This window comes from Entelurus aequoreus, linkage group LG24 (assembly GCF_033978785.1).
Source record: "Entelurus aequoreus isolate RoL-2023_Sb linkage group LG24, RoL_Eaeq_v1.1, whole genome shotgun sequence".
Lineage (NCBI taxonomy): Eukaryota > Metazoa > Chordata > Actinopteri > Syngnathiformes > Syngnathidae > Entelurus > Entelurus aequoreus.
Window position 1 is genome coordinate 41,307,256 of NC_084754.1, and position 26,212 is coordinate 41,333,467.

A 26,212-nucleotide genomic window follows, 5' to 3' on the forward strand; every position below is an offset into this window, starting at 1 on the left:
GGATTCTGGGTAATGGTTGTGTTGTGTTTATGTTGTGTTACGGTGGGATGTTCTCCAGAAATGTGTTTTTCATTCTTTTTTGGTGTGGGTTCACAGTGTGGCGCATATTTGTAACGTAACAATGTTAAAGTTGTTTGATACGGCTACCGTCAGTGTAAGCTGTGTGGCTGATGAGTAAGTATGCTTTGCTGTCTCCTGTGTGTGCAAGTAATAACAACATGCAACATGTGGCTGGACTGGCATGCTGTATGTAAATGCTGTAGAGGACAATTACTGCAGTGCAATTAGGGCATGCCCTTTATTTAGTATTAAGAGTGTAAATAGGATTATTTTTTCCCTGGGAGTAATCTATGAGAGACACTGAGATCCATAAATCTCCTGGGAAAATCGGGGGGGTCGGCATGTATGTAGCCGAGCCGCATCAGAGTGGTCAAGGAGCCGCATGGATTTTAACGTCTGCAAAAGAAACGAGGCAGAATTAAAGGGTTTGGTTAGTGCTTTTGGGACATAGCATGAAAACATCTGAGCAGCCTTGTAACGTGGAAAATGAAATGCGGAAAATAACTGAGAAACCTTTGGCACCGGGAAACGAAGACGCCAATACCGCGTTGGGAAACAACAACAACACCACATTCGAAATCATCGGCATACCCGTCCCGGGCGGGCTCCCACCTCATGGCCTCTACTTTGTGGGATAACACAATCACTTTTGTGTGAGCGCTCTCATGACCTGGTTTCCTCTTCATGCTCAGTGTCTTTGCGCTGCGTGCGTTGGCGTTTGTAGGCGTCATGAGCTTTGTAAAGGTGTGCTGAGCCACAAGAGCAGCAGTTGGAGCGCGAGCATGGCCCAGAGACTCGGGCTTAGGCAGGTCCCTCCACCGCAATCAGAATCGTCTTCCTGTGGGAACACATAGTTTGCTAATGAGTAAACAAACGTTACGATGGACTCATTACTAATTAGTAGGACCGAGCTGAGTGGATGCTTGGTACGTGTTGCTCAAGACTTCATAATTGACAAGTTTTAATGAATAATCAGCAATAGTCAAAAAAATACAAAAATATACTTTATTGCATTATTGCTACGCTAAATATTTACTGTTTTCAAGAATGGAACCCTTAGTAAAGTTTTTCTTTAACTGGTGTTTGTCGTTGTTACACTCATTTCAGCAGTAAAAGGAAGTGCACCACGCCTTGGCGTTAGAACCACAACTAGGAGCATATGTGGTGGATTGTTTTTTTTGGGAAAAAAAATGTGTATTGAAAGTGTTAAAATACTTCATGTGCAGAAAGAGAACTTCTAATGGCTCAGTTCCATTCAAAATGAGCAATTGATGAGAGTTGCATTCAGTTTGTAAAATGATTATAAATGTGTAAACTCTATTACAAATGTGCAAAACATACCTGTAACTACAAAACCCAAAACCAGTGAAGTTGTCACGTTGTGTAAATGGTAAATAAATAAAAAATACAATGATTTGCAAATCCTTTTCAACTTATATTCAATTGAATAGACTGCAAAGACAAGATATTTAACGTTCAAACTGCAAATAATCATTAACTTAGAATTCAATGGCAGCAACGTTTGGGAACTGAGGAGACCACTTTTTGAAGCTTTTCAGGTGGAATTATTTCCCATTCTTGCTTGATGTACAGCTTAAGTTGTTCAACAGTCTCAGTTGTGGTATTTGGCGCTTCATAATGCGCCACACATTTTCAATGGGAGACAGGTCTGGACTACAGGCAGACCAGTCTAGTACCCGCACTCTTTTACTACGAAGCCTTGCTGTTGTAACATGTGGAGAATGTGGCTTGGCATCGTCTTGCTGAAATAAGCAGGGGCGTCCATGAAAAAGACGTTGCTTGGATGGCAACATATGTTGCTCCAAAAGCTGTATGTGCCTTTCAGCATTAATGGTGCCTTCACAGATGTGTAAGTTAACCATGCCTTGGGCACTAATACACCCCCATACCATCACAGATACTGGCTTTTGAACTTTGCACCTAGAACAATCCGGATGGTTCTTTTCCTCTTTGGTCTGAAAGACTGCCAAAGTTTCCAAAAACAATTTGAAATGTGGACTCGTCAGACCACAGAACACTTTTCCACTTTGCATCAGTCCATCTTAGATGAGCTCGGGCCCAGCGAAGCCAGCGGCGTTTCTGGGTGTTGTCGATAAATGGCTTTGGCTTTGCATGATATAGTTTTAACTTGCATTACAGATGTAGCGACCAACTGTAGTTACTGACAGTGGTTTTCTGAAATGTTCCTGAGCCCATGTGGTGATATCCTTTACACGCTGATGTCGGTTTTTGATGCAGTACCGCCTGAGGGATCATAGGTTCCGGGCATTGCCGCTTACGTGCAGTGATTTCTCCAGATTCTCTGAACCTTTTGATGATATTATGGACCATAGATGGTGAAATCGGGGAACGTCTCCGTGCTTCAATATCAATCAATCAATCAATGTTTATTTATATAGCCCTAAATCACAAAAGTCTCAAAGGGCTGCACAAGCCACAACGACATCCTCGGCACAGAGCCCACTGGCGGGTGTCTCTGTCGGCATTGACTTCACTTATCTTGTGGAAAAACACGGCAGCTTTGCTTTGCAGAACTGCTTTATTCTTGCATCAGCAGCAGGCAACAACCCCTCTGACCAGCGAGCACACACATTTCTCGTTCTACTCCTACTAATCACTCCCCTGCTGCCCCCGCCCTGGATCCGGGCCTCCAAAGTATCCATCCAGGTTGTTTTGGCCAACATCTCTTGATTCTGGAGCTCCAAAATCAGCATCTCCTCCTCCGTCGCGTCAACGGGGTGAGATCATGTCTGGAAACTGTTGACATATTGGGTCCGTCCCTGCCCATTCAGACATTTCAAGGTGTGATATACGATCGGCAAACTTATTTTGTTTGAAAATGGTGTCTGTGCGTGACACTTCCACCTGCTCAAGCACATTTTTGCTCAAATGTTCGATAAAAATATCAACTCTGCGTATACTGAAAGCTGCGGACTGGCAGAGTCATGCCTTCAATAGTCCGGTGCGGCTAATATACCGTATTTTTCGGACTATAAGGCGCACTTAATCCTTTCATTTTCTCAAAACTCAACGATGCGCCTTATAAGATAAGAGATAAGCATCAGTTCACCAACTATAGGCCTATTTCTATACTCTCACAATTTTCAAAAATCCTTGAAAAATTATTTGTGTCAAGATTAGACAGTTTTATTGACAAGCAACACTTGCTAAGTGAACACCAATACGGCTTTCGACCAAACAGGTCCTCTTCCATGGCAGTGATGGAACTAGTTGAGGAGGTAACCACTGCAATTGATAAGAGGGAGTTTGTTGTTGGCGTTTTTATTGACCTGAGCAAGGCCTTTGACACCATCGATCATACATTGCTTTTAAACAAAATGCAGAGGTATGGTTTTAGAGGTCTTGCTCATGATTGGTTGAAAAGTTATCTTGGTGGCAGAGAACAGTACGTGCATATGAATAATGTAGATTCAGATAAAAAGATTATAACACATGGAGTACCCCAAGGTTCTGTATTGGGACCAAAATTGTTTTTATTGTACATTAATGATATCTGTAAAATCTTTAAAAAACTCAACTGTATTCTCTTTGCTGATGATACAAGTCTTTACTGTTCTGGGCAAGACCTTGGCCATCTCTTAGGGACTGTAGAGAGTGAACTCCACATACTAAAGCAGGGGTCACCAACGCGGTGCCCGCGGGCACCAGGTAGCCCGTAAGGACCAGATGAGTAGCCCGCTGGCTTGTTCTAAAAATAGCTCAAATAGCAGCACTTACCAGTGAGCTGCCTCTATTTTTTAAATTGTAGTTATTTACTAGCAAGCTGGTCTCGCTTTGCCCGACATTTTTAATTCTAAGAGAGACAAAACTCAAATAAAATTTGAAAATCCAAGAAAATATTTTAAAGACTTGGTCTTCACTTGTTTAAATAAATTCATTAATTTTTTTACTTTGCTTCTTATAACTTTCAGAAAGACAATTTTAGAGAAAAAATACAACCTTAAAAATGATTTTAGGATTTTTAAACACATATACCTTTTTACCTTTTAAATTCCTCCCTCTTCTTTCCTGACAATTTAAATCAATGTTCAAGTAAATTTGTTTTTATTGTAAAGAATAATAAATACATTTCAATCTAATTCTTCATTTTAGCTTCTGTTTTTTCGACGAAAAATATTTGTAAAATATTTCTTCAAACTTATTATGATTAAAATTCAAAAAAAATATTCTGGCAAATCTAGAAAATCTGTAGAATCAAATTTAAATCTTACTTAAAGTCTTTTGAACTTCTTTTAAAATTTTTGTTCTGGAAAATCTAGAAGAAATAATGATTTGTCTTTGTTAGAAATATAGCTTGATCCAATTTGTTATATATTCTAACAAAGTGTAGATTGGATTTAAACCTATTTAAAACATGTCATCAAAATTCTAAAATTAATCTTAATCAGGAAAAATTACTAATGATGTTCCATAAATTCTTTTTTTAATTTTTTCAAAAAGATTCGAATTAGATAGTTTTTCTCTTCTTTTTTCGGTTGAATTTTGAATTTGAAAGAGTCGAAATTGAAGATAAACTATGTTTCAAAATTTAATTGTCATTTTTTTCGTGTTTTCTCCTCTTTTAAACCGTTCAATTAAGTGTAAATATCATTAATTATTAATAATAACATAGAGTTAAAGGTAAATTGAGCAAATTGGCTATTTCTGGCAATTTATTTAAGTGTGTATCAAACTGGTAGCCCTTCGCATTAATCAGTACCCAAGAAGTAGCTCTTGGTTTCAAAAAGGTTGGTGACCCCTGTACTAAAGCAATGGTTTGATGCCAATAAACTATCAATCAACCTAAATAAAACAAAATATATAATTTTTGGAAATAGGAAAAATAACAAACAGTGTCATATAAGAATTGATGATATGGAGATAGAAAGGGTGTATTCAACAACATTTTTGGGAATCCATATAGATGATAAATTAAATTGGAAACTGCACATAAATATACTTAAGACAAAGATGGCAAAAAATATTGCTATGTTACATAAAATAAAAAACTCCGTAAATCAAAAGGCTCTTATCATGTTATATAATTCTTTTGTACTCCCTTATCTTAATTATTGTGTCGAAATCTGGGGTAACAATTACAAAACAAACATTAAATCTATATTCTTACTTCAAAAGAAAGCGATTAGAATTGTAAATTATGCAGATTATCATGACCATACCAATGCTCTGTTTATTAAATTAAAAACATTAAAACTGCACGATCTTGTTGACCTCAACACTGCTATTGTGACGTACAAAGCTCATAACCACATGCTGCCTGGGTGTCTACAGGAGAGGTTTAAACCCAGAGAGAATCCCTATGACCTCAGAGGTTCAGCTGTCTTCCAGAAAGCTAAGATAAGAACAAGCTTAAAAAGTAGATGTGTTTCTGTCAGGGGGGTTGAACTGTGGAACAGCTTGGATTATTCCTTAAAATGTTCCAGTTCTATTCACACATTTAAAAAACCCTTTAAGACCAATGTCTTGAAAAAATATATCACTCTAGAATCAACACAGTAGTTAATACTATGATCAATGTTAATTCAAATACTAAATGTGGGTTATAAATAATAATGGAAGTACAATTGTTTGTATATAGTATATAAATTGGTACAAAGGTTTAACATGTCTACAAGGATATTTCACATGCCTTTACTGTGTATATAATTGAACTGTGTTTATGTTATGTATAATGTGTATTTATAATATGTTGTACAATGGACATTCAATAATTTTCGGAAGTTTATTTTGTACTTGACATTGTTTATAGGGTTAGGCGCAATAAGTGTTCAACTTCAGCCTAAACCCTTTCAGTCTGCAACATTTTCATTTTCAATTTAAGAATGTACAACTGTTTGTTTATTTTGTTGACGATTGACCGAAGAATAATAAACTTGAACTAAAACTTGAATAACCCGGTGCGCCTAATGTACCGAATAATTCTGGTTGTGCTTACTAACCTCGAAGCTATTTTATTTGGTACATGGTGTAATGATAAGTGTGACCAGTAGAAACCAAGATACCAAGAGATACGTGTAGACTGCAATATGATGGCAGTCACACATAAGAGATACGTGCAGACTGCAATATGACTGAAGTAAACAACACCAAAATTGTAAATGTTCCATTGAAAATATAGAACATTACATTTTTATTACACCTTCTCAGAAGTCTCACTATGATAACAACTCCCCTGCCTGCTGGAGAAATTGTGGGAATTCAAAGGCAAATCACTACCATGTTTTCTGGGACTGCTCCACCATAAAGGACTATTGGAAAGAGATACACCAAGCTCTACAGGATATTTTCAAACGTGAAATACCCCTCGAAAGTAAAACTTTGTTTTTTGGACATGTACCTCAGGATTGGCTGAAGAAAGATAAAGACTTAATGAATATCCTACTGGTGGCTTGTAAAAAGACCATTACTAGGAAATGGATATCCCAGGAGAGCCCAACTTTGAAGCAATGGATGGAAACAAGAATGCACATATATAAAATGGAAAAGTTAACTGCCTTTATTAATTATAAATTGAAGAAATGTACTCCATACTGGGAAAATTGGGTCAACTATGTCACGCCTCATAAACCTGACTTTAATTTTTCAAATTAGTGATTGTACTGCGAAAAAAAAATGAAAGGGATTTACTAATATATGCCTATGTATGTATGTATGTATATATATATATATATATATATATATATATATATATATATATATATATATATATATATATATATGTAGGTAGGTAGGTAGGTAGGTAGGTAGGTAGGTAGGTAGGTAGGTAGGTAGGTAGGTAGGTATGTGTATGTGTGTATGTATATATATATATATATATATATATATATATATATATGTATATATATATATATATGTTTATATTTAATTTTATATTTAATTTTATTTCTGATTATTATTATTTATTTATTTTTGTTTTGTTTATTTAATCGATGTATTTGTAGATATTACTTGTTTTTTTTTGTTTCTTTTTTTTTGGGGGGGGGGGGTAGGTGGTATGGGTGGGATATAAACAAAAATATCTTGACATTTAGGGCAGACAATAGATATATGATTTATGTGAATATGGTGTAATGGATATGAATGTCTGATGCTGGATGTCAATATAAATAAAATCCATCCATCCATCCATCTTCTTCCGCTTATCTGAGGTCGGGTCGCGGGGGCAGCAGCCTAAGCAGGGAAGCCCAGACTCCCCTCTCCCCAGCCACTTCGTCCAGCTCTTCCCGGGGGATTCCGAGGGGTTCCCAAGCCAGCCGGGAGACATAGTCTTCCCAACGTGTCCTGGGTCTTCCCCGTGGCCTCCTACCGATTGGACGTGCCCTAAACACCTCCCTAGGGAGGCGTTCGGGTGGCATTCTGACCAGATGCCTGAACCACCTCAACTGGCTCCTCTCGATGTGGAGGAGCAGCGGCTTTACTTTGAGCTCCCCCCGGATGGCAGAGCTTCTCACCCTATCTCTAAGGGAGAGCCCTTAAATAAAAATAAAATAATAATAAATAAAAAAAATAATAAAACAAAAAATGAAATAAAAAATAAGAAAATATAGAACATTACACACGGTGCTCAAAAAATCTACCAAAATGTTTCAGTACGACTTTGGTAAGCTATGAAGCCACACAGCTTAATGGATTGCCGGCGCATTAAACATAGTATAGTATTAGTATTATTAAACTTAGTAACGAGTATTATTATGGTGTGTGTGTATAAGGTAAGACATATTATCTGGCGTTTTGTTTCGCAATATTATGCAAAAGCAACTTTCCAAATACTAATCTGTATTTGGGATCTGCATAAGTCCTGAAAATTTGCGCGCTTCCGCCTTTTTAGCTCGTGCCGACACCGTAGTTTATAAGCTTCTTATTTTTCTCTATCTTCTTGTTATGGGACATTCATCCTCCACTGTTAACATTTCTAATATAAAGTAGTGTAAAGTTCTTACTTGTATCTGTCAGTAAACTCACCATGAAAGCGCTAAAACATACCGGTTTAGTGAGTTTACATTATTCACCCAATAAACTTTAGTTATTAGAGATTTCTGGTCGGACGGTTTTTCACGGGACACATTTTGGGCGTTGTTGTTGCACTAGTGAGCCAAGAATGAGGAGATGCTGCTCCGTTATTGATTGAAGTAAAGTGTGAATGTCATTAAAACAGTTAGCGCCATCTTTTGACACTTCTTCCACTCCCGTCTTCGCACGCTACACCGCTACAACAAAGATGACGGGGAGAAGGTGCTTTCCGAGTGGAGGCACGTAAATAAGACCGCCCACAAAACGGTGCATCTTGAAGCGACTGTCAGAAAGCGACTTGAAGATAACGTGTAAAACATCATCTATGCAACATTTTGACCAAAGAACCACCATCACATGTTATGTAGACCACAAGGAATTGTTTTCCATCTAGAAAAAATAATAATAAAATTACCCCTTTAAAGGCCTACTGAAATGACTTTTTTTTATTTAAACGGGGATAGCAGATCTATTCTATGTGTCATACTTGATCATTTCGCGATATTGCCATATTTTTGCTGAAAGGATTTAGTATAGAACAACGACGATAAAGATTGCAACTTTTGGTATCTGATAAAAAAAAGGCTTGCCCCTACCGGAAGTAGCGTGACGTAGTCAGTTGAACATATACGCAAAGTTCCCTATTGTTTACAATGATGGCCGCATGAAGTGAGAGAGATTCGGACCGAGAAAGCGACAATTTCCCCATTAATTTGAGCGAGGATGAACGATTTGTGGATGAGTAAAGTGCAAGTGAAGGACTAGTGGGGAGTTGAAGCTATTCAGATAGGGAAGATGCTGTGAGAGCCGGGGGTGACCTGATATTCAGCTGGGAATGACTACAACAGTAAATAAACACAAGACATATATATACTCTATTAGCCACAACACAACCAGGCTTATATTTAATATGCCACAAATTAATCCTGCATAAAAACACCTGCGTGTTTGTTATGCTAGCTCCTAGCTCCTCTGCTAGCTCCTAGCTCCATAGAACACGCCAATACAATTCAAACACCTGATCAACACACACAATCACTCAGCCCAAAAGACCGTTCACCTAACCCAAGGTTCATAAAGCTTATATATTTTTAAAAAGTTACGTACGTGACGCGCACGTACGGTAAAGTACGTGTTATGCTATCTCCTAGCTCCTATGCTAGCTCCTAGCTCCATAGAACACGCCAATACAATTCAAACACCTGATCAACACACACAATCACTCAGCCCAAAAGACCGTTCACCTAACCCAAGGTTCATAAAGCTTATATATTTTTAAAAAGTTACATACATACGCAAAAAAAAGTTGCGCACATACGGTCAAGCGATCAAATGTTTAGAAGCCAAAGCTGCATACTCACAGTAGCACGTCTGCATCTTTGTCATCCAAATCAAAGTAATCCTGGTAAGAGTCTGTGTTGTCCCAGTTCTCTACAGGCGTCTGTGTTTCCAAGTCAAAAGTCCTCCTGGTTAGAGTCTCTGTTATCCGAGTTCTTCCATCTTGACTGCATCTTTCGGGAATGTAAACAAAGAAGCGCCGGCTGTGTACTGTTGTTGCTGACCACGTTCGAAAAATACGTCCATTTCGCACCGACAACTTTCTTCTTTGCTTGCTCAGCTTCCTTCTCCATAATGCAATGAACATGATTGCAACAGATTCACGAACACAGATGTCCAGAATACTGTGGAATTATGAAATGAAAACAGAGCTTTTTCGTATTGGCTTCAATGTGGAAGGCATACCCGTGTTCCCCGGTCTACGTCACGCGCATACGTCATCCTCAGAGGCGTTTCGAACCGGAAGTTTAGCGGCAAATTTAAAATGTCACTTTATAAGTTAACCCGGCCGTATTGGCATGTGTTATAATGTTAAGATTTCATCATTGATATATAAACTATCAGACTGCGTGGTCGGTAGTAGTGGCTTTCAGTAGGCCTTTAATGCGCCTTATAATCCGGTGCGCCTTTTGTATGAAAATAGACCCGACTACACTTATAATCCGGTGGGTGCAAACTCCATACGGTACATCATTATATCAATTCATTCAATTGTTGTTCATTGCCACAGGTTTGTTTATTGCTCAGTGTATATTTGGGGTCTGAAGATTCATTCATACCAACCACCAGGGGACGCTATTATTTTTCCCCAAGCAAATCATAGCTTTTCTATCATGTCCTGTTCTGCTTTTGTTAAAGTTGTCCTATATACTGGTTTGGGCTCTTATTTTGTTTGGACTTCCTGTTCTGCAGGTGTTGGCTGGCAGTGTCGTCACCCCTGCTTTCTAAGCGTTATTCGCGTCACCCGCAGGTGATTAGCGAATATGCTTTTCACCCAATGTTCCCTCTCATTTGTCATGTGCGTGGGCACATGCAAAAACTTCAGACGTGCACACTGTGGCCACACCAGCAGCACACCCGGCCCCAAACCTGACTAAATCATCATCACCATCATCATTTCTTTGTATTCCTTTCATGAAAATGCATATATGCAAGCCACGTACAGTTGACACTTTCATTGTTTTTCTGTCCTTACACATTTCCATGATCAGAAAGGAGCAGATGGAAGAATAATATTCTTATATTTATCCGCCCCCTTTTTAACACAAATTATTTTAGATGACTTTATCACTGTTCCCTCCACCAACACCCCAACTCCAACATACTTTTAATTTTTCTTTAAGCATTTTCAAAATGACACGTCCAATCAAAATCAGTTTGATGTAATTCCAGTTGTCTCTTTTTGTAACTCTTTTTAAATTCTTTTTAAGTCTTTGTCTAGAGAATTCCGTGCTTTCACACCAGCAACAGACAAGCACATTTGCTTCAAATTTGTTCGCACTCTTGGATGTTTACAATCATACGGCCTTCTGTGGTTCTCATCTTCAGACGTGAACACAAATAACTTTTGTAAGTCCTTCGGAAGAACTTTATTTCTAGCTTTGAACATCGCTAATAGAGTATGCAAGTCTACAATGTCTTTTAAGGCCTATTGAAATGATTTTTTTTAAATTTAAACGGGAATAGCAGATCCATTCTGTGTGTCATACTTGATCATTTTGCGATATTGCCATATTTTTGCTGAAAGGATTTAGTAGAGAAAATCGACGATAAAGTTCGCAACTTTTGCTTGCTGATAAAAAAAGCCTTGCCTGTACCGGAAGTAGCGTGACGTCACAGGAGGTAATATTCCTCACAATTTTCCTTTGTTTACAATGGAGCGAGAGAGATTCGGAGCGACAAAGCGACGATTACCCCATTAATTTGAGCGAGGATGAAAGATTTGTGGATGAGGAACGTTAGAGTGAAGAACTAGAGGCAGTGCAGGACGTATCTTTTTTCGCTCTGACCGTAACTTAAGTACAAGCTGGCTCATTGGATTCCACACTCTCTCCTTTTTTTATTGTGGATCACGGATTTGTATTTTAAACCACCTCGGATACTATATCCTCCTGAAAATGAGAGTCGAGCACGCGAAATGGACATTCACAGTGACTTTTATCTCCACGACAATACATCGGTGAGACACTTAGCTACTGAGCTAACGTGATAGCATCATTCTCAAATGCAGATGGAAACAAAATACATAAATCCCTGACTGTAAGGATAGACAGAAGATCAACAATACTATTAAACCATGTACATGTAACTACACGGTTAATAATTCTCAGCCGGGTAAAGCTTAACAATGCTGTTGCTAACGACGCTAAGGCTAACGTAGCAACCGGACCTCACAGAGCTATGATAAAAACATTAGCGCTCCACCTACGCCAGCCAGCCCCTTATTTGCTCCCCAACAGCCATGCTCACCTGCGTTCCAGCGATCGACGGCGCGACGAAGGACTTCATCCGTGGGTTTGGCGGCTAGCATAGGCTAGGCGTCTGCTATCAGGGTAAGTAGTCCTTGTTGTGTTGCTACAGCCAGCCGCTAATACACCGATCCCACCTACAACGTTCTTCTTTGCAGTCTCCATTGTTCATTAAACAAATTGCAAAAGATTCACCAACACAGATGTCCAGAATACTGTGGAATTATGAAATGAAAACAGAGCTTTTTCTACGGGCTCCGAATACTTCCCTTGCCCTCGTGACGTCACACGCGTACGTCAAAATAATAAAACGTTTTTAACCGGAAGTGTGGCGGGAAATTTAATATTGCACTTTATAGCAATAAATACAACAATACTATTAAACCATGGACATGTAAATACACGGTTAATGCTTTCCAGCCTGGCGAAGGTTAACAATGCTGTTGCTAACAACGCCATTGAAGCTAACTTAGCAACCGGACCTCACAGAGCTATGCTAAAGACATTAGCTATCCACCTACGCCAGCCAGCCCTAATCTGCTCATCAACACCCGTGCTCACGTGCGTTCCAGCGATCAACGGTGCGACGAAGGATTTCACCAAATCACAGATGCGGTCGGCGAGACGGAGGAAGTTAAGGTGAGTTCGGCGGCTAGCGTGTCTGCTATCCATTTCTCCTCCTGGTTGTGTTGCTGTAGTCCGCCGCTAATACACTGATCCCACCTACAACTTTCTTCTTTGCAGTCTCCATTGTTCATTAAACAAATTGCAAAAGATTCACCAACACAGGTGTCCAGAATACTGTGAAATTTTGAGATGAAAACAGAGTTTTTTGTATAGGATTCAATGTGCCCGCATACTTCCCGTTTCAACGATTGACGTCACGCGCATACGTCATCATACATAGACATTTTCAACCGGAAGTTTAGCGGGAAATTTAAAATGTCACTTTATAAGTTAACCCGGCCGTATTGGCATGTGTTGCAATGTAAGATTTCATCATTGATATATAAACTATCAGACTGCGTGGTCGCTAGTAGTGGCTTTCAGTAGGCCTTTAAGTTTTAATAATCCTGACCTAATGAAGAGTGGATTTGTGTGGTCTCTATATCCTATTGTAAAATGATACGAAGTGCTCTTTTCTGTGAAAGAAATAAAGGCATTATGTTGCTGTGATATGTATTTCCCCATATTTCTGCACAATAATTGAAATAAGGTTTAATAATTGAGCAATATAAAATTCTCATTGTGTTATACGGGAAACTGTATTTAACCTTGTTCAAAATAAATAAGCTTTTTGCAATATATGAGCTTTCCATGTCAACTTTTCATCCAAGATAACCCCAAGAAATCTGATTTCAGACTAAATAACAAGTTACATTTCTTATTATAACACTCAAAATGACAGTAGTAATTTCCATGAGGTTATTTTCTAATATAAGTGTTTTGGCCCACTTACAATGACAACAGCAAAACAATATTGTTTTTCATGAGCTGTGTACTTGCATTGTTTGTCTGGGTGGAGGTCCTGCTTTGGAAATAATGTGTACCCCTTTCAGACATTGCATTTAGTTCCCATTAAAACATTCACATGTTGCACAATGAGATGTAAGCAGGGGTTCATGTGTACATTCCTGTAACTTTCTGTTTGTAAAATATATATTTGTATTAGTATTTCTTTATTGTAATAACAGCATTTCATGATTAAAATGTATATTTTAAGATTCTTAATAAGTAGAATAAACACACATTTGACTGTTAAATCACAGTGTAACGACCTGGAATTACACATGTGTGGTGTTGATATGACAGATGAAAAAATTGGTTTTCTTACAAAACCCAAAAGCAGTGAAGTTGTGACGTTGTGTAAATGGTAAATAAAAATGGAATACAATTATTTGCAAATCTTTTTCAACTTATATTCAATTGAGTAGACTGCAAAGACAAGATATTTAATGTTCGAACTGGTAAACTTTATGTTTTGCAAATATTAGCTCCTGTGGAATTTGATGCCTGCAACATGCATTTAGTTCCCATTAAAACATTCACATGTTGCACAATGAGATGTAAGCATGGTATCATGTGTACATTCCTGTAACTTTCTGTTTGTAAAATATATATTTTTATTAGTATTTCTTTATTGTAATAACAGCATTTCATGATTAAAATGTATATTTTAAGATTCTTAATAAGTAGAATAAACACACATTTGACTGTTAAATCACAGTGTAACGACCTGGAATTACACATGTGTGGTGTTGATATGACAGATGAAAAAATTGGTTTTGGTCTGGTATGTACGGCAGAAAATGACCAGTTTTGCTAGATGTACTTTGTTTTATCAATGTTTTGGTCACGTGCTAAAGGCCGTCAAAGAGTGATCGACGGAATTCATGTCCTCCTTAAAGCGTCTCGACGGTCGTTACAATAATTGAACAGTGATGACGAAAACTGATTTCTCTGTCGTGGCTGGTTGTGGGATCATTGTTTGGTTGTGGGATCATTGTTTGGTTGTGGGATCATTGTTTGGTTGTGGGATCATTGTTTGGTTGTGGGATCATTGTTTGGAGTCACGGAGGTTTGGACTTTGCTATTATTTTTGTTGCAGGCTCTCTGTATGCTTTTCTGTGCATTTCCCTGCTGCACTCTGTTTTGGTTTTGGCACTTTTTTCCATTAGAAACTCTTCACCAGCACACCGCCTGCTGTCTCCACATCAGTGAGAACCTCTGGGAAAAAAGTGCTCCGAAGTTTAAGAACGTTGGCAAAAATATCGTGATTATTTTCAATGTCTTTGATGTGGAATTGATCTTCAAAATACAGTGGGGTTTTCTTACAAAACCCAAAAGCAGTGAAGTTGTGACGTTGTGTAAATGGTAAATAAAAATGGAATACAATTATTTGCAAATCTTTTTCAACTTATATTCAATTGAGTAGACTGCAAAGACAAGATATTTAATGTTCGAACTGGTCAACTTTGTTATGTTTTGCAAATATTAGCTCCTGTGGAATTTGATGCCTGCAACATGTTTCAAAAAAGTGGCAAAAAAGACTGATAAAGTTGAGGAATGCTCATCAAACACTTATTTGGAACATCCCACAGGTGAACAGGCTAATTGGGAACAGGTGGGTGCCATGATTGGGTATAAAAGCAGCTTCCATGAAATGCTCAGTCATTCACAAACAAGGAGGGGGCGAGGTTCACCACTTTGCCAACAAATGTGTGAGCAAATTATAGAACAGTTTAAGAACAACATTTGTCAACCAGCTATTGCAAGGAATGTATGCATTTCACCATCTACGCTTCGTAATATCATCAAAAGGTTCAGAGAATCTGGAGAAATTTCTGCACGTAAGCGGCAATGCCCCTGATCTTCGATCTCTCAGGTGGTACTGCATCAAAAACCGATATCAGTCTGTAAAGGATATCACCACATGGGCTCAGGAACACTTCAGTAGACCACTGTCAGTAACTACAGTTAGTCGCTACATCTGTAAGTGCAAGTTAAAACTCTACTATGCAAAGCCAAAGCCATTTATCAACAACACCCAGAAACGCCGCCGGCTTCGCTGGGCCCGAGCTCATCTAAGATGGACTGATGCAAAGTGTGAAATTGTTCTGTGGTCTGACGAGTCCACATTTCAAATTATTTTTGGAAACTGTGGATGTCGTGTCCTCTGGACCAAAGAGGAAAAGAACCATCCGGATTGTTATAGGTGCAAAGTTGAAAAGCCAGCATGTGTGATGGTATGGGGGTGTATTAGTGCCCAAGACATGGGTAACTTACACATCTGTGAAGGCGCCATTAATGCTGAAAGGTACATACAGGTTTTGGAGCCACATATGTTGCCATCCAAGCAACGTTATCATGGACGCCCCTGCTTATTTCAGCAAGACAATGCCAAGCCACGTGTTACAACAGCGTGGCTTCATAGTAAAATAGTGCGAGTACTAGACTGGCCTGCCTGTAGTCCAGACCTGCCTCCCATTGAAAATGTGAAGCCTAAAATATGAGAAGGGAGACTGTTGAACAACTTAAGCTGTACATCAAGCAAGAATGGGAAAGAATTCCACCTGAAAAGCTTGAAAAATGTGTCTCCTCAGTTCCCAAACGTTTACTGAGTGTTGTTAAAAGGAAAGGCCATGTAACACACTGGTAAAAAATTCCCCTGTGACAACTTCTTTGCAATGTGTTGCTGCCATTAAAATCTAAGTTAATGATTATTTGCAAAAAAAAAGAAGTTTGTCAGTTGGAACATGAAATATCTTGTCTTTGCAGTCTATTCAATTGAATATAAGTTGAAAAGGATTTGCAAATCATTGTATTCTCTTTTTATTTACCATTTACACAACGCACCAACTCCACTGCTTTTGGGTTTTGTACATTGAGGCTTGTCTTAAATCTGACCCTAACCCAAACTGCAGTCTGAATGATACACCTGCCTGCAACTTTAAAATGGGTTGTTTCCGTGTGCGTTGAAGTGTGTGCGTTGGGAGTACGCAGGAAGCTCTCGCATGCCATTAGGAATCAAAGGGCAGGAAATCCATGCAGCGCTTCCTTTGTTTACTTTAATGACACAATATGTCTTCCTCCGAGGACTTCAGCTAAAGGTAACGACAAGAGTTGGAAAGACGAGTAAGGGCCACTTCCTACTTCCCCCTCGGTAGCACAAATGGCTCCCTGAGCATAAACACAAACGCACATGAAGAAGGGCCTCGACCCAAGAAGCTTCTCCAAAACAATGAAAGGCAGAGCTCACCAAAAGACTTTTTATCCTAAATATTTATACAGCTTATAAACGGCGGCGCGCTAATGAACTTCATGCGCCTTGCTCCTTTTGACTTTCTGATTTATCACCAGTTGCACAACACAAGAACTACATCACCCTTCTTTATTTTTTTAAAAGGGGAATCCACATGATAAATTGAACGGTAACGGGTGTGACCGATGGCAGAAGAAATATTGCTTCCTCAAATGACATCATCCAGACAGCACTTAATATCGCTGCTGTTGTTTTGAAGTGATGCTCCCATGCAAAATCAACTCAATCATGAATTATTCATTAATGCAGGGGTCACCAACGCGGTGCCCGCGGGCACCAGGTAGCCCGTAAGGACCAGGGGCCGTACTTATCAAGCTTCTTAGAATTACTCCTAAGAAGTCTGCTAAGAGTTGACTTAAGAGTAAATAAATTCTTCGCTGAAAGCTGCACTTAAAAGTTAGTTATCAAGCGTCTTACTCACACTTTCAGCGAAGTGTAGGACTGAATCTTAAGTGTCACACTCAGAGCTGAATTACGACATTACTATGTGCCGTAAACGCAATTTTAGGTGACGTCATTTATGTGTCCATAGAAATGACCAATCACGGAAGGGAATCCGTTGTCTAAGAATAAAGAAATATCTTGGAAATATTTAAGTGGACAATGGGAGTGTATATTTTGACAATAAACTACAAAATAATACAAAACAAACTAGTCCCCGCCGGCACTCACGCTACCGCTCCCTCTCTTCTCTTGCCCACACACTCACTGACGTCACTCACCTCACGGCCACACACATACGCTACTGTCATAACATTTTCTTTCCAATTCATTAATTAGGCAACTAATTTGAAACTGGTGTGGGTGGCTCTATATATACTAGCCCACTGCAGACACATGCAGAAATCAACAAGGAATCGAAAAGTATTAAATCTGTGACAAAAACAATATCCGCTCTGTCTAAACGATACCGTTTGATCAGCTGCTCGTCATCAAAAAAAACAACAACATTGTTCCGTTCCCTGAACGTTGGCGCACGTCTCTCTCGCCTCAGTGCCATCCCCTGCTGGCAACTCCTAACCACTTAAGACACCTCTGAAGGTCTCTTAAATATCGTGGAGAGTAGGAGTGATTCTTAGACTTAAGAACGTTGATAAAAAGCTTTTATTCTTAAGTATGAGAGTAGGACTAAATTTCGCAAATTCTCAGGACTTAAGTGTAAAATAGCACTCTAAGAAGCTTGATAAGTACGGCCCCAGATGAGTAGCCTGCTGGCCTGTTCTAAAAATAGCTCAAATAGCAGCACTTACCAGTGAGCTGCCTCTATTTTTAAAATGTTATTTATTTACTAGCAAGCTGGTCTCGCTTTGCTCGACATTTTTAATTCCGAGACAAAACTCCAATGGAATTTGAAAATCCAAGAAAATATTTGAAAGACTTGGTCTTCACTAACTGACAAAGAAACAGATAACAGATTTGGTGTCCAGTTCAAAGTGTGACATGATTTATTTAAAAATTTGAGAGTTGACTTTTGTATTTTACATGAGTTATTATTTGTACAAACATGGTGCAAAGTAATTCATGATTTGTTAAAAAAATGTTAGTGGCTAGCTAGTTAAAATGGGATATTGTGATTTCACAAGACTGTCTTAGAAGTGATCATGTGAAAATGTTCAATTTGAAAAATGTGCACATAGAGAAAATATAAAAATAAAGTGTTGCATATTGATATTTATCTGTTCCTATATATATTTATTGTGAGAAATCATTAAGATGGTCAGTGTTTCCACAAAGATAAATATCATTATTTATTAATAATAACAGAGTTAAAGGTATATTGAGCAACTTGGCTATTTCTGGCAATTTATTTTAAGTGTGTATCAAACTGGTAGCCCTTCGCATTAATCAGTACCAAGAAGGAGGTCTTGGTTTCAAAAAGGTTGGTGACCCCTGCATTAATGTAATTAAGTTAAAATTAGTAGTAAATAGACTGATAGATAAATGGTTTGATTAATTTCATGTAATGTTTGATTTAATGTTTTATTGTTGTTATAGTTTATTTAGATGATTGCATTCGATTATTTTGAGAAAATAATCTTTGGTACCAGTTAGTAATTGAGGTTTGGTTCAGTTTATTTGGAACATGCATACGATACAATGTAATCAGAGGTGGGTAGAGTAGCCAGAAATTGTACTCAAGTAAGAGTACTGTTACTTTAGAGATTTATTACCCAAGTAAAAGTAAGGAGTAGTCACCCAAATATTTACTTGAGTAAAAGTAAAAAGTATGTTGTGAAAAAACTACTCAAGTACCAAGTAACTGATGAGTAACCTGTTCGTTTAATGATGACGCCAACAAGTAATGCACAAAAACATAACAATAGCAATGAGCAAATTCAGAGCCAGGAATATCTCTTAAGCAACTAAAACAATAACATATATTAAATGATAATACATTAACATAAAAACAAGATTAAGGCAAATTGAGCCACAATAACTTAAAGGCCTACTGAAATGAATTTGTTTTATTTAAACGGGGATAGCAGATCTATTCTGTGTCATACTTGATCATTTCGCGATATTGCCATATTTTTGCTGAAAGGATTTAGTATAGAACAACATTTATAGTTACGTACGTGACGCGCACGTACGGTACGGTACGTGTTATGCTAGCTCCTAGCTCCTATGCTAGCTCCTAGCTCCATAGAACACGGCAATACAATTCAAACACCTGATCAACACACACAATCACTCAGCCCAAAAGACCGTTCACCTAACCCAAGGTTCATAAAGCTTATATATTTTAAAAAAGTTACGTACATACGCAAAAAAAAGTTGCGCACATACGGTCAAGCGATCAAATGTTTAGAAGCCAAAGCTGCATACTCACAGTAGCACGTCTGCGTCTTTGTCATCCAAATCAAAGTAATCCTGGTAAGAGTCTGTGTTGTCCCAGTTCTCTACAGGCGTCTGTGTATCCAAGTCAAAAGTCCTCCTGGTTAGAGTCTCTGTTATCCGAGTTCTTCCATCTTGACTGCATCTTCCGGGAATGTAAACAAAGAAGCGCCGGCTGTGTACTGTTGTTGCTGACTACGTTCGAAAAATACGTCCATTTCGCACCGACAACTTTCTTCTTTGCTTGCTCAGCTTCCTTCTCCATAATGCAATGAACATGATTGCAACAGATTCACGAACACAGATGTCCAGAATACTGTGGAATTATGAAATGAAAACAGAGCTTTTTCGTATTGGCTTCAATGTGGAAGGCATACCCGTGTTCCCCGGTCTACGTCACGCGCATACGTCATCCTCAGAGGCGTTTCGAACCGGAAGTTTAGCGGCAAATTTAAAATGTCACTTTATAAGTTAAGCCGGCCGTATTGGCATGTGTTATAATGTTAAGATTTCATAATTGATATATAAACTATCAGACTGTGTGGTCGGTAGTAGTGGGTTTCAGTAGGCCTTTAATAGCACAATAGGCTCAGTAGGCAGAGATTACAAAGGAAAATAACAAGTTAGCCTTTATGCAAACCATATACTGATAGGTGTGGGCTGCACCTGAGAACATACTGTGCACTTCTGATTGGTGTTTCTATGCATGCGTGAGTGTGAGTGCGTCTGTGCGTGTGTGTGCGTGTGCGTGTGTGTGTGTGTGTGTGTGTGTGTGTGTGTGTGTGTGTGTGTGTGTGTGTGTGTGTGTGTGTGTGTGTGTGTGTGTGTGTGTGTGTGTGTGTGTGTGTGTGTGTGTGTGTGTGTGTGTGTGTGTGTGTGTGTGTGTGTGTGTGTGTGTGTGTGTGTGTGTGTGTGTGTGTGTCTGTCTCTCAATGAAGCTGCAGTGCGTTAATAAATGTCCCCACACGATGTACATTTGACAGTGATTCATAGCAGGGAAGCTAACATCAGCCTACGGTGACAGCCAAAATATCTACTAACGTTACTTACCGCCATGTGCTTCCTCAAATTTGACGTTGAGTTCATGTAAGCTTAAGCTTGTTAATCACGTGACCGCCTGGCTCTGTTTGATTGGTGAAACGGAGTCAAACGTCACCAGTGACTGCATTTTATTGGAGAAACGGAGTCAGACGTCACCAGTGACTGCATTTTATTGGAGAAACGGAGTCAAACGTCACCAGTGACTGTATTTGATTGGTGAAACGCAGGCATGCGATAGATCCTACTTTGAAGGTCTGTCTGACAAACCAAAACAAAGAAAGCGTGCATTAACAGATGGATAAAAATCAGTAGCGAGTAGCGAGCTGAATGTAGATAAATGGAGCGGATTAAAAGTAGCGTTTCTTCTCTATAAATATACTCAAGTAAAAGTAAAAGTATGTTGCATTAAAACTACTCTTAGAAGTACAATTTATCCCAAAAGTTACTCAAGTAGATGTAACGGAGTAAATGTAGCGTATTACTGCCCACCTCTGAATGTAAGGCATCACATATTTCCAGTTGTTGCACATCCGAAAAGGAGTAGGATGAAGCGGATCTTATTTAATCATACCCCTTTTCATACCATAGCAATTGTATCCCATTTCCTTGTTCTCTGTAACAGAACAGTGAATAAATGAATAATACATAAATAATATACAGTATTTTCTGGACCGTAGGGCGCACCAAATTTTAAAAAAAGGCGCACTGCCGATGAACGGGTCTATTCAGGTCTGTTTTCATACATAAGGCGCATTAAAGGAGTGATATTATGATTTTTTATTCTAAATGTAAAAGGCTTCCTTGTGGTCTACATAACATGTGATGGTGGTTCTTTGCTCAAAATGTTGCATAGATGATGTTTTACACATCATCTTCAAGTTGCTTTCTGACAGTAGCTTCGTTTTGTGGGCGGTCTTATTTACGTGCCTCCACTTCGACAGAGTCTTCTCCCCGTCATCTTTGTTGTAGCGGTGTAGCGTGCAAGGATGGGAGTGGAAGAAGTGTCAAAAGATGGCCCGAACTGTTTTAATGATGGCTCATTAGTGCAACAACAACACCGAAAATGGGTCCCTAATAACTCTAATAACTAAAGTGACTTGGGTGAATAATGTAAACTCACTACACCGGTATGTTTTTAGCGCTTCCATAGCGAGATATAAGTAAGAACTTTACACTACTTTATATTAGAAATGGCAAAAGCGGAAGATGAATGTCTCGTAATCAGTTTTGGGTTACTTCCTAAAAACCAGTAACTAGTTACAGTTACTAGTTACTTTATTTCAAAAGTAACTCAGTTACTAACTCAGTTACTTACACCAAAAAGTAATGCGTTACTGTGAAAAGTAACTATTTAGTTACTTCTTTTTTTCTTCTTTTTTTTTTTAAGGCCCCCATTAATGCCCTTTTAGCCTTCATTTCAGTACTGTTACTGCACTGGAGAATAATACAATCTGTTGATCAACTTGACATGCATTTGCATCACTGAACTCTGCTAAGCAATGTGGTCTACGTACAACACACAAAGACAAAGATATGTTTCAAAGGGCCAATTAATTTCAGGCCAGAACAAATTGGCAACACTATTTAAAATAGCTGCAACATAACATACATAAGTAACAAACAGCATAATAACAACATAGCTGTAAACCTGGCTTCACCCAAGGAAAACACACTACATACACAAAGCCTAACCAGGCATTTTTTTTCTCTCAAGGAATTCGTAAATACAATCATGTCTTCATGAGATCAACACTGTACTGAAGCCCAGAACACTCTACACATTTCCCCAGTTTTAGTTTAGAGATAAGGAAAGATTGGCCTGGCCCACTAGGATCCCTCTTTATGTTTGTGAACTTTATAGTCTATACATTTAGAGTGACGTGGTAATCAAACACTCTAGAAGTCTAGAATGAAAGAGTATATAAGAGAATTGACATAGTGTGTACCTTCAGTGCTGACAGATGAGCAGAGGAAGAGTTTTGAGTGTTTTCTTTAGCTCGCTTTCCGTGTTTATGTACTCACTGTCCTTTGTGTCCAGCTGCCTGAAATCGGGTGACTCCATTGTAGAAATAGCCTGCATGTCTTCTAGCACATACGCTGCAATGAGTCTATCAATGTTGTCCTGGCTAGCAGTCCCTCCATTAAAATCCAGCCGCTGTTGGAGGTGGAGGTGAAGTGTGTCTCTCTTTGCTAGCTTCGTCGAAGCATGTTGCTTTTGTAGCTGTTTCATCAGATTTAAATTGCTGTTTTGGGCAGTAGATATGATCTTTGATCCAAGACACAACTTACATTTAACTAAAATGTTCTGTTCTTTGTGCTCGACAAAAGAAAAGTAGTGAGAATATCTCCATGTTAAGAACCTCGACTTCTGGCTCCGCCATGATGTAAACACAGACACGCCCCCCCACCCACACAAAGTGCGCCTCTTCTTTTCCTTGTGACACTTGTGATACGTAAAAAATATACAACATAAAGTTGCAAGAAACACGTCAATAATGAATAAAGCAAAACATGTTCTAGACCAAAAATCCCTTCATATTCTCTACTGCTCACTAGTGTTACCATATCTGAGCTACTGTGTAGAAATATGGGGATATAATTACAAAAGTACACTTCATTCATTAACGGTGTTACAAAAAAGATCAGTTAGAATAATACATAATGTTGGATATAGAGAACATACAAACTCTTTATTTATTGAATCAAAAATACTGAAATTCCATGACATAGTGAATTTGCAAACAGCTAAAATTATGCACAAAGCAAACTATAACCTGCTAGCCAAGAATATACAACAATTCTTCTCAAAAAAAGAGGAGAAATATAACCTTAGAGAAAAACGTAATTTAAAACATTTGTTTGCACGTACAACACTTAAGACCTTCAGTATATCAGTATGTGGAATTAAATGATGGAATTGATTAAGCAAAGCAATCAAACAATGTACTAATATGATACACTTCAAGAAACTCTTCAAACTTAAAGTGTTTACAAAGTACAAAAAAGAAGAACCATGACAAACATTCTCAATTTATTTCATCCATCCATTTATTCATTCTTAAAGTAATCTTACTTATCTCATGATATGAAATATGACTTACTTCACCAATTATTATTATTAAATTCTTACTATTATTTATTTATTTATTTGTATTGTGATTACCTATGGAGTTTATTGTGAATAAATTGTGAACAGGAAGTGAACAAAAAGTATTGCAACTGTTATGTTGCAATGTTGCTCTACCAACCGGTATAGCCCGGTTGGTAGAGTGGCCGTGCCAGCAACTTGAGGGTTGCAGGTTCGATCCCCGCTTCCGCCATTCTGCCGTTGTGTCCTTGGGCAAGACACTTTACCCACCTGCTCCCAGTGCCACCCACAATGGTTTAAATGTAACTTAGATATTGGGTTTCACTATGTAAAGCGCTTTGCGTCACTAGAGAAAAAGCGCTATATAAATATAATTCACTTCACTATGTAAAGAAAAGGGGTAGGATTAAATAAGCTCTGCTTCTTCCTACTCCTTTTCGAACATGTTGAAAAGAGAAACTGGAAATTGTGATGTATCATGTTGTATGCTTGCATGTTCCAAATAAACTCAAACTCAACTCAACTCAACACAGAAGGACGACACCGCAGCGCTCCAATAAAACACACTCAGATCTTCTGTTTCCAGCCGATACTACATAAAAAATAACGTAAAATAACGCAGTAACGCATCATGTAGTAACGGTAACTGAGTTACTGAATATAAAAAATAACGCGTCGGTTACCGCCGAAAATAACGGCGTTACAGTAAGTCCCAACACTGCTCATAACAAGAAGATAGAGAAAAAGAAGAAGCTTATCGACTACGGTATCAGCACGGACTGCAGTGGACTACAGATCCCAAATACACATCAGCAGGTACCAGAAGGTAAGAAAAGTTGGTTTTGCATAATATTGTGAAACAAAACGCCAGATAATGTCTGCTAATGGGTGCCATGTTGCGGTCCTTATACACACACCATAGTAATACTTGTACCTCTGACTACGGTAGCCGTAATGCGCCGACAATCCATCAAGCGGTGCGGCTTCAAAGCCGTACTAAAACATTTTGACAGATTTCTGAGCGCCGTGTGTAATGTTCTTTGTTCTCAATGGAACATTTAAGTTTTGGCGTAGTTTACTGGCGTCATATTGCAGTCTACATGTATCTCTTATGTTTGACTGCCATCTACTGGTCACACTTGTCATTACACCAAGTACCAAATAAAATAGCTTCGAGGTCGGTAAGCGCAACTACAATTATTCCGCACATTAGGCGCACCGGGTTATAAGGCGCACTGTCGATTTTTGAGAAAATGAAAGGATTTTAAGTGCGCCTTATAGTCCGAAAAATACGGTACCATAGTAAGTCAACACATATTAAATATATATATAATATTTCTCTAAAAAAATTTTAAAAAAAGGTTCAAGATGTTCATCATAGTTATTGTTCTTTGTACTTTTTTTATTTTTTTTTATTTTTTTTTTGTGTACTTTGTGAACACTTGTAGTTTGAACAGTCTCTTAAAGGCCTACTGAAAGCCACTACTACCGACCACGCAGTCTGATAGTTTATATATCAATGATGAAATCTTAACATTATAACACATGCCAATACGGCCGGGTTAACTTATAAAGTGACATTTTAAATTTTCCGCTAAACTTCCGGTTCGAAACGCCTCTGAGGATGACGTATGCGCGTGACGTAGCCCGGGGAACACGGGTATGCCTTCCACATTGAAGCCAATACGAAAAAGCTCTGTTTTCATTTCATAATTCCACAGTATTCTGGACATCTGTGTTCGTGAATCTGTTGCAATCATGTTCATTGCATTATGGAGAAGGAAGCTGAGCAAGCAAAGAAGAAAGTTGTCGGTGCGAAATGGACGTATTTTTCGAACGTAGTCAGCAACAACAGTACACAGCCGGCGCTTCTTTGTTTACATTCCCGAAAGATGCAGTCAAGATGGAAGAACTCGGATAACAGAGACTCTAACCAGGAGGACTTTTGACTTCGATACACAGACGCCTGTAGAGAACTGGGACAACACAGAGTCTTACCAGGATTACTTTGATTTGGATGACAAAGACGCAGACGTGCTACTGTGAGTATGCAGCTTTGGCTTCTAAACATTTGATCGCTTGACCGTATGTGCGCAACTTTTTTTTGTGTATGTACGTAACTTTTTTAAAATATATAAGCTTTATGAACCTTGGGTTAGGTGAACGGTCTTTTGGGCTGAGTGATTGTGTGTGTTGATCAGGTGTTTGAATTGTATTGGCGTGTTCTATGGAGCTAGGAGCTAGCATAGGAGCTAGGAGCTAGCATAACACGTACCGTACCGTACGTGCGCGTCACGTACGTAACTTTTTAAAAATATATAAGCTTTATGAACCTTGGGTTAGGTGAACGGTCTTTTGGGCTGAGTGATTGTGTGTGTTGATCAGGTGTTTGAATTGTTGCAATCTTTATCGTCGTTCTATACTAAATCCTTTCAGCAAAAATATGGCAATATCGCGAAATGATCAAGTATGACACATAGAATAGATCTGCTATCCCCGTTTAAATAA

At 38.6% G+C, this 26,212-nt stretch overlaps 1 protein-coding gene across 1 annotated transcript in view; it reads right to left on the minus strand.

The window, feature by feature from the left end:
* Window positions 1–780: 780 nt before the first annotated feature.
* Window positions 781–26,212, minus strand: part of LOC133641804 (voltage-dependent calcium channel subunit alpha-2/delta-1-like) — a 36,632-nt gene continuing 11,200 nt past the window's right edge. Inside the window, exon 3 of the mRNA XM_062035833.1 lies at window positions 781–898. Coding sequence (XP_061891817.1) covers window positions 788–898 — 111 coding nt within the window. The 3' untranslated portion in view covers window positions 781–787. The remainder of the gene's footprint in view (window positions 899–26,212) is intronic.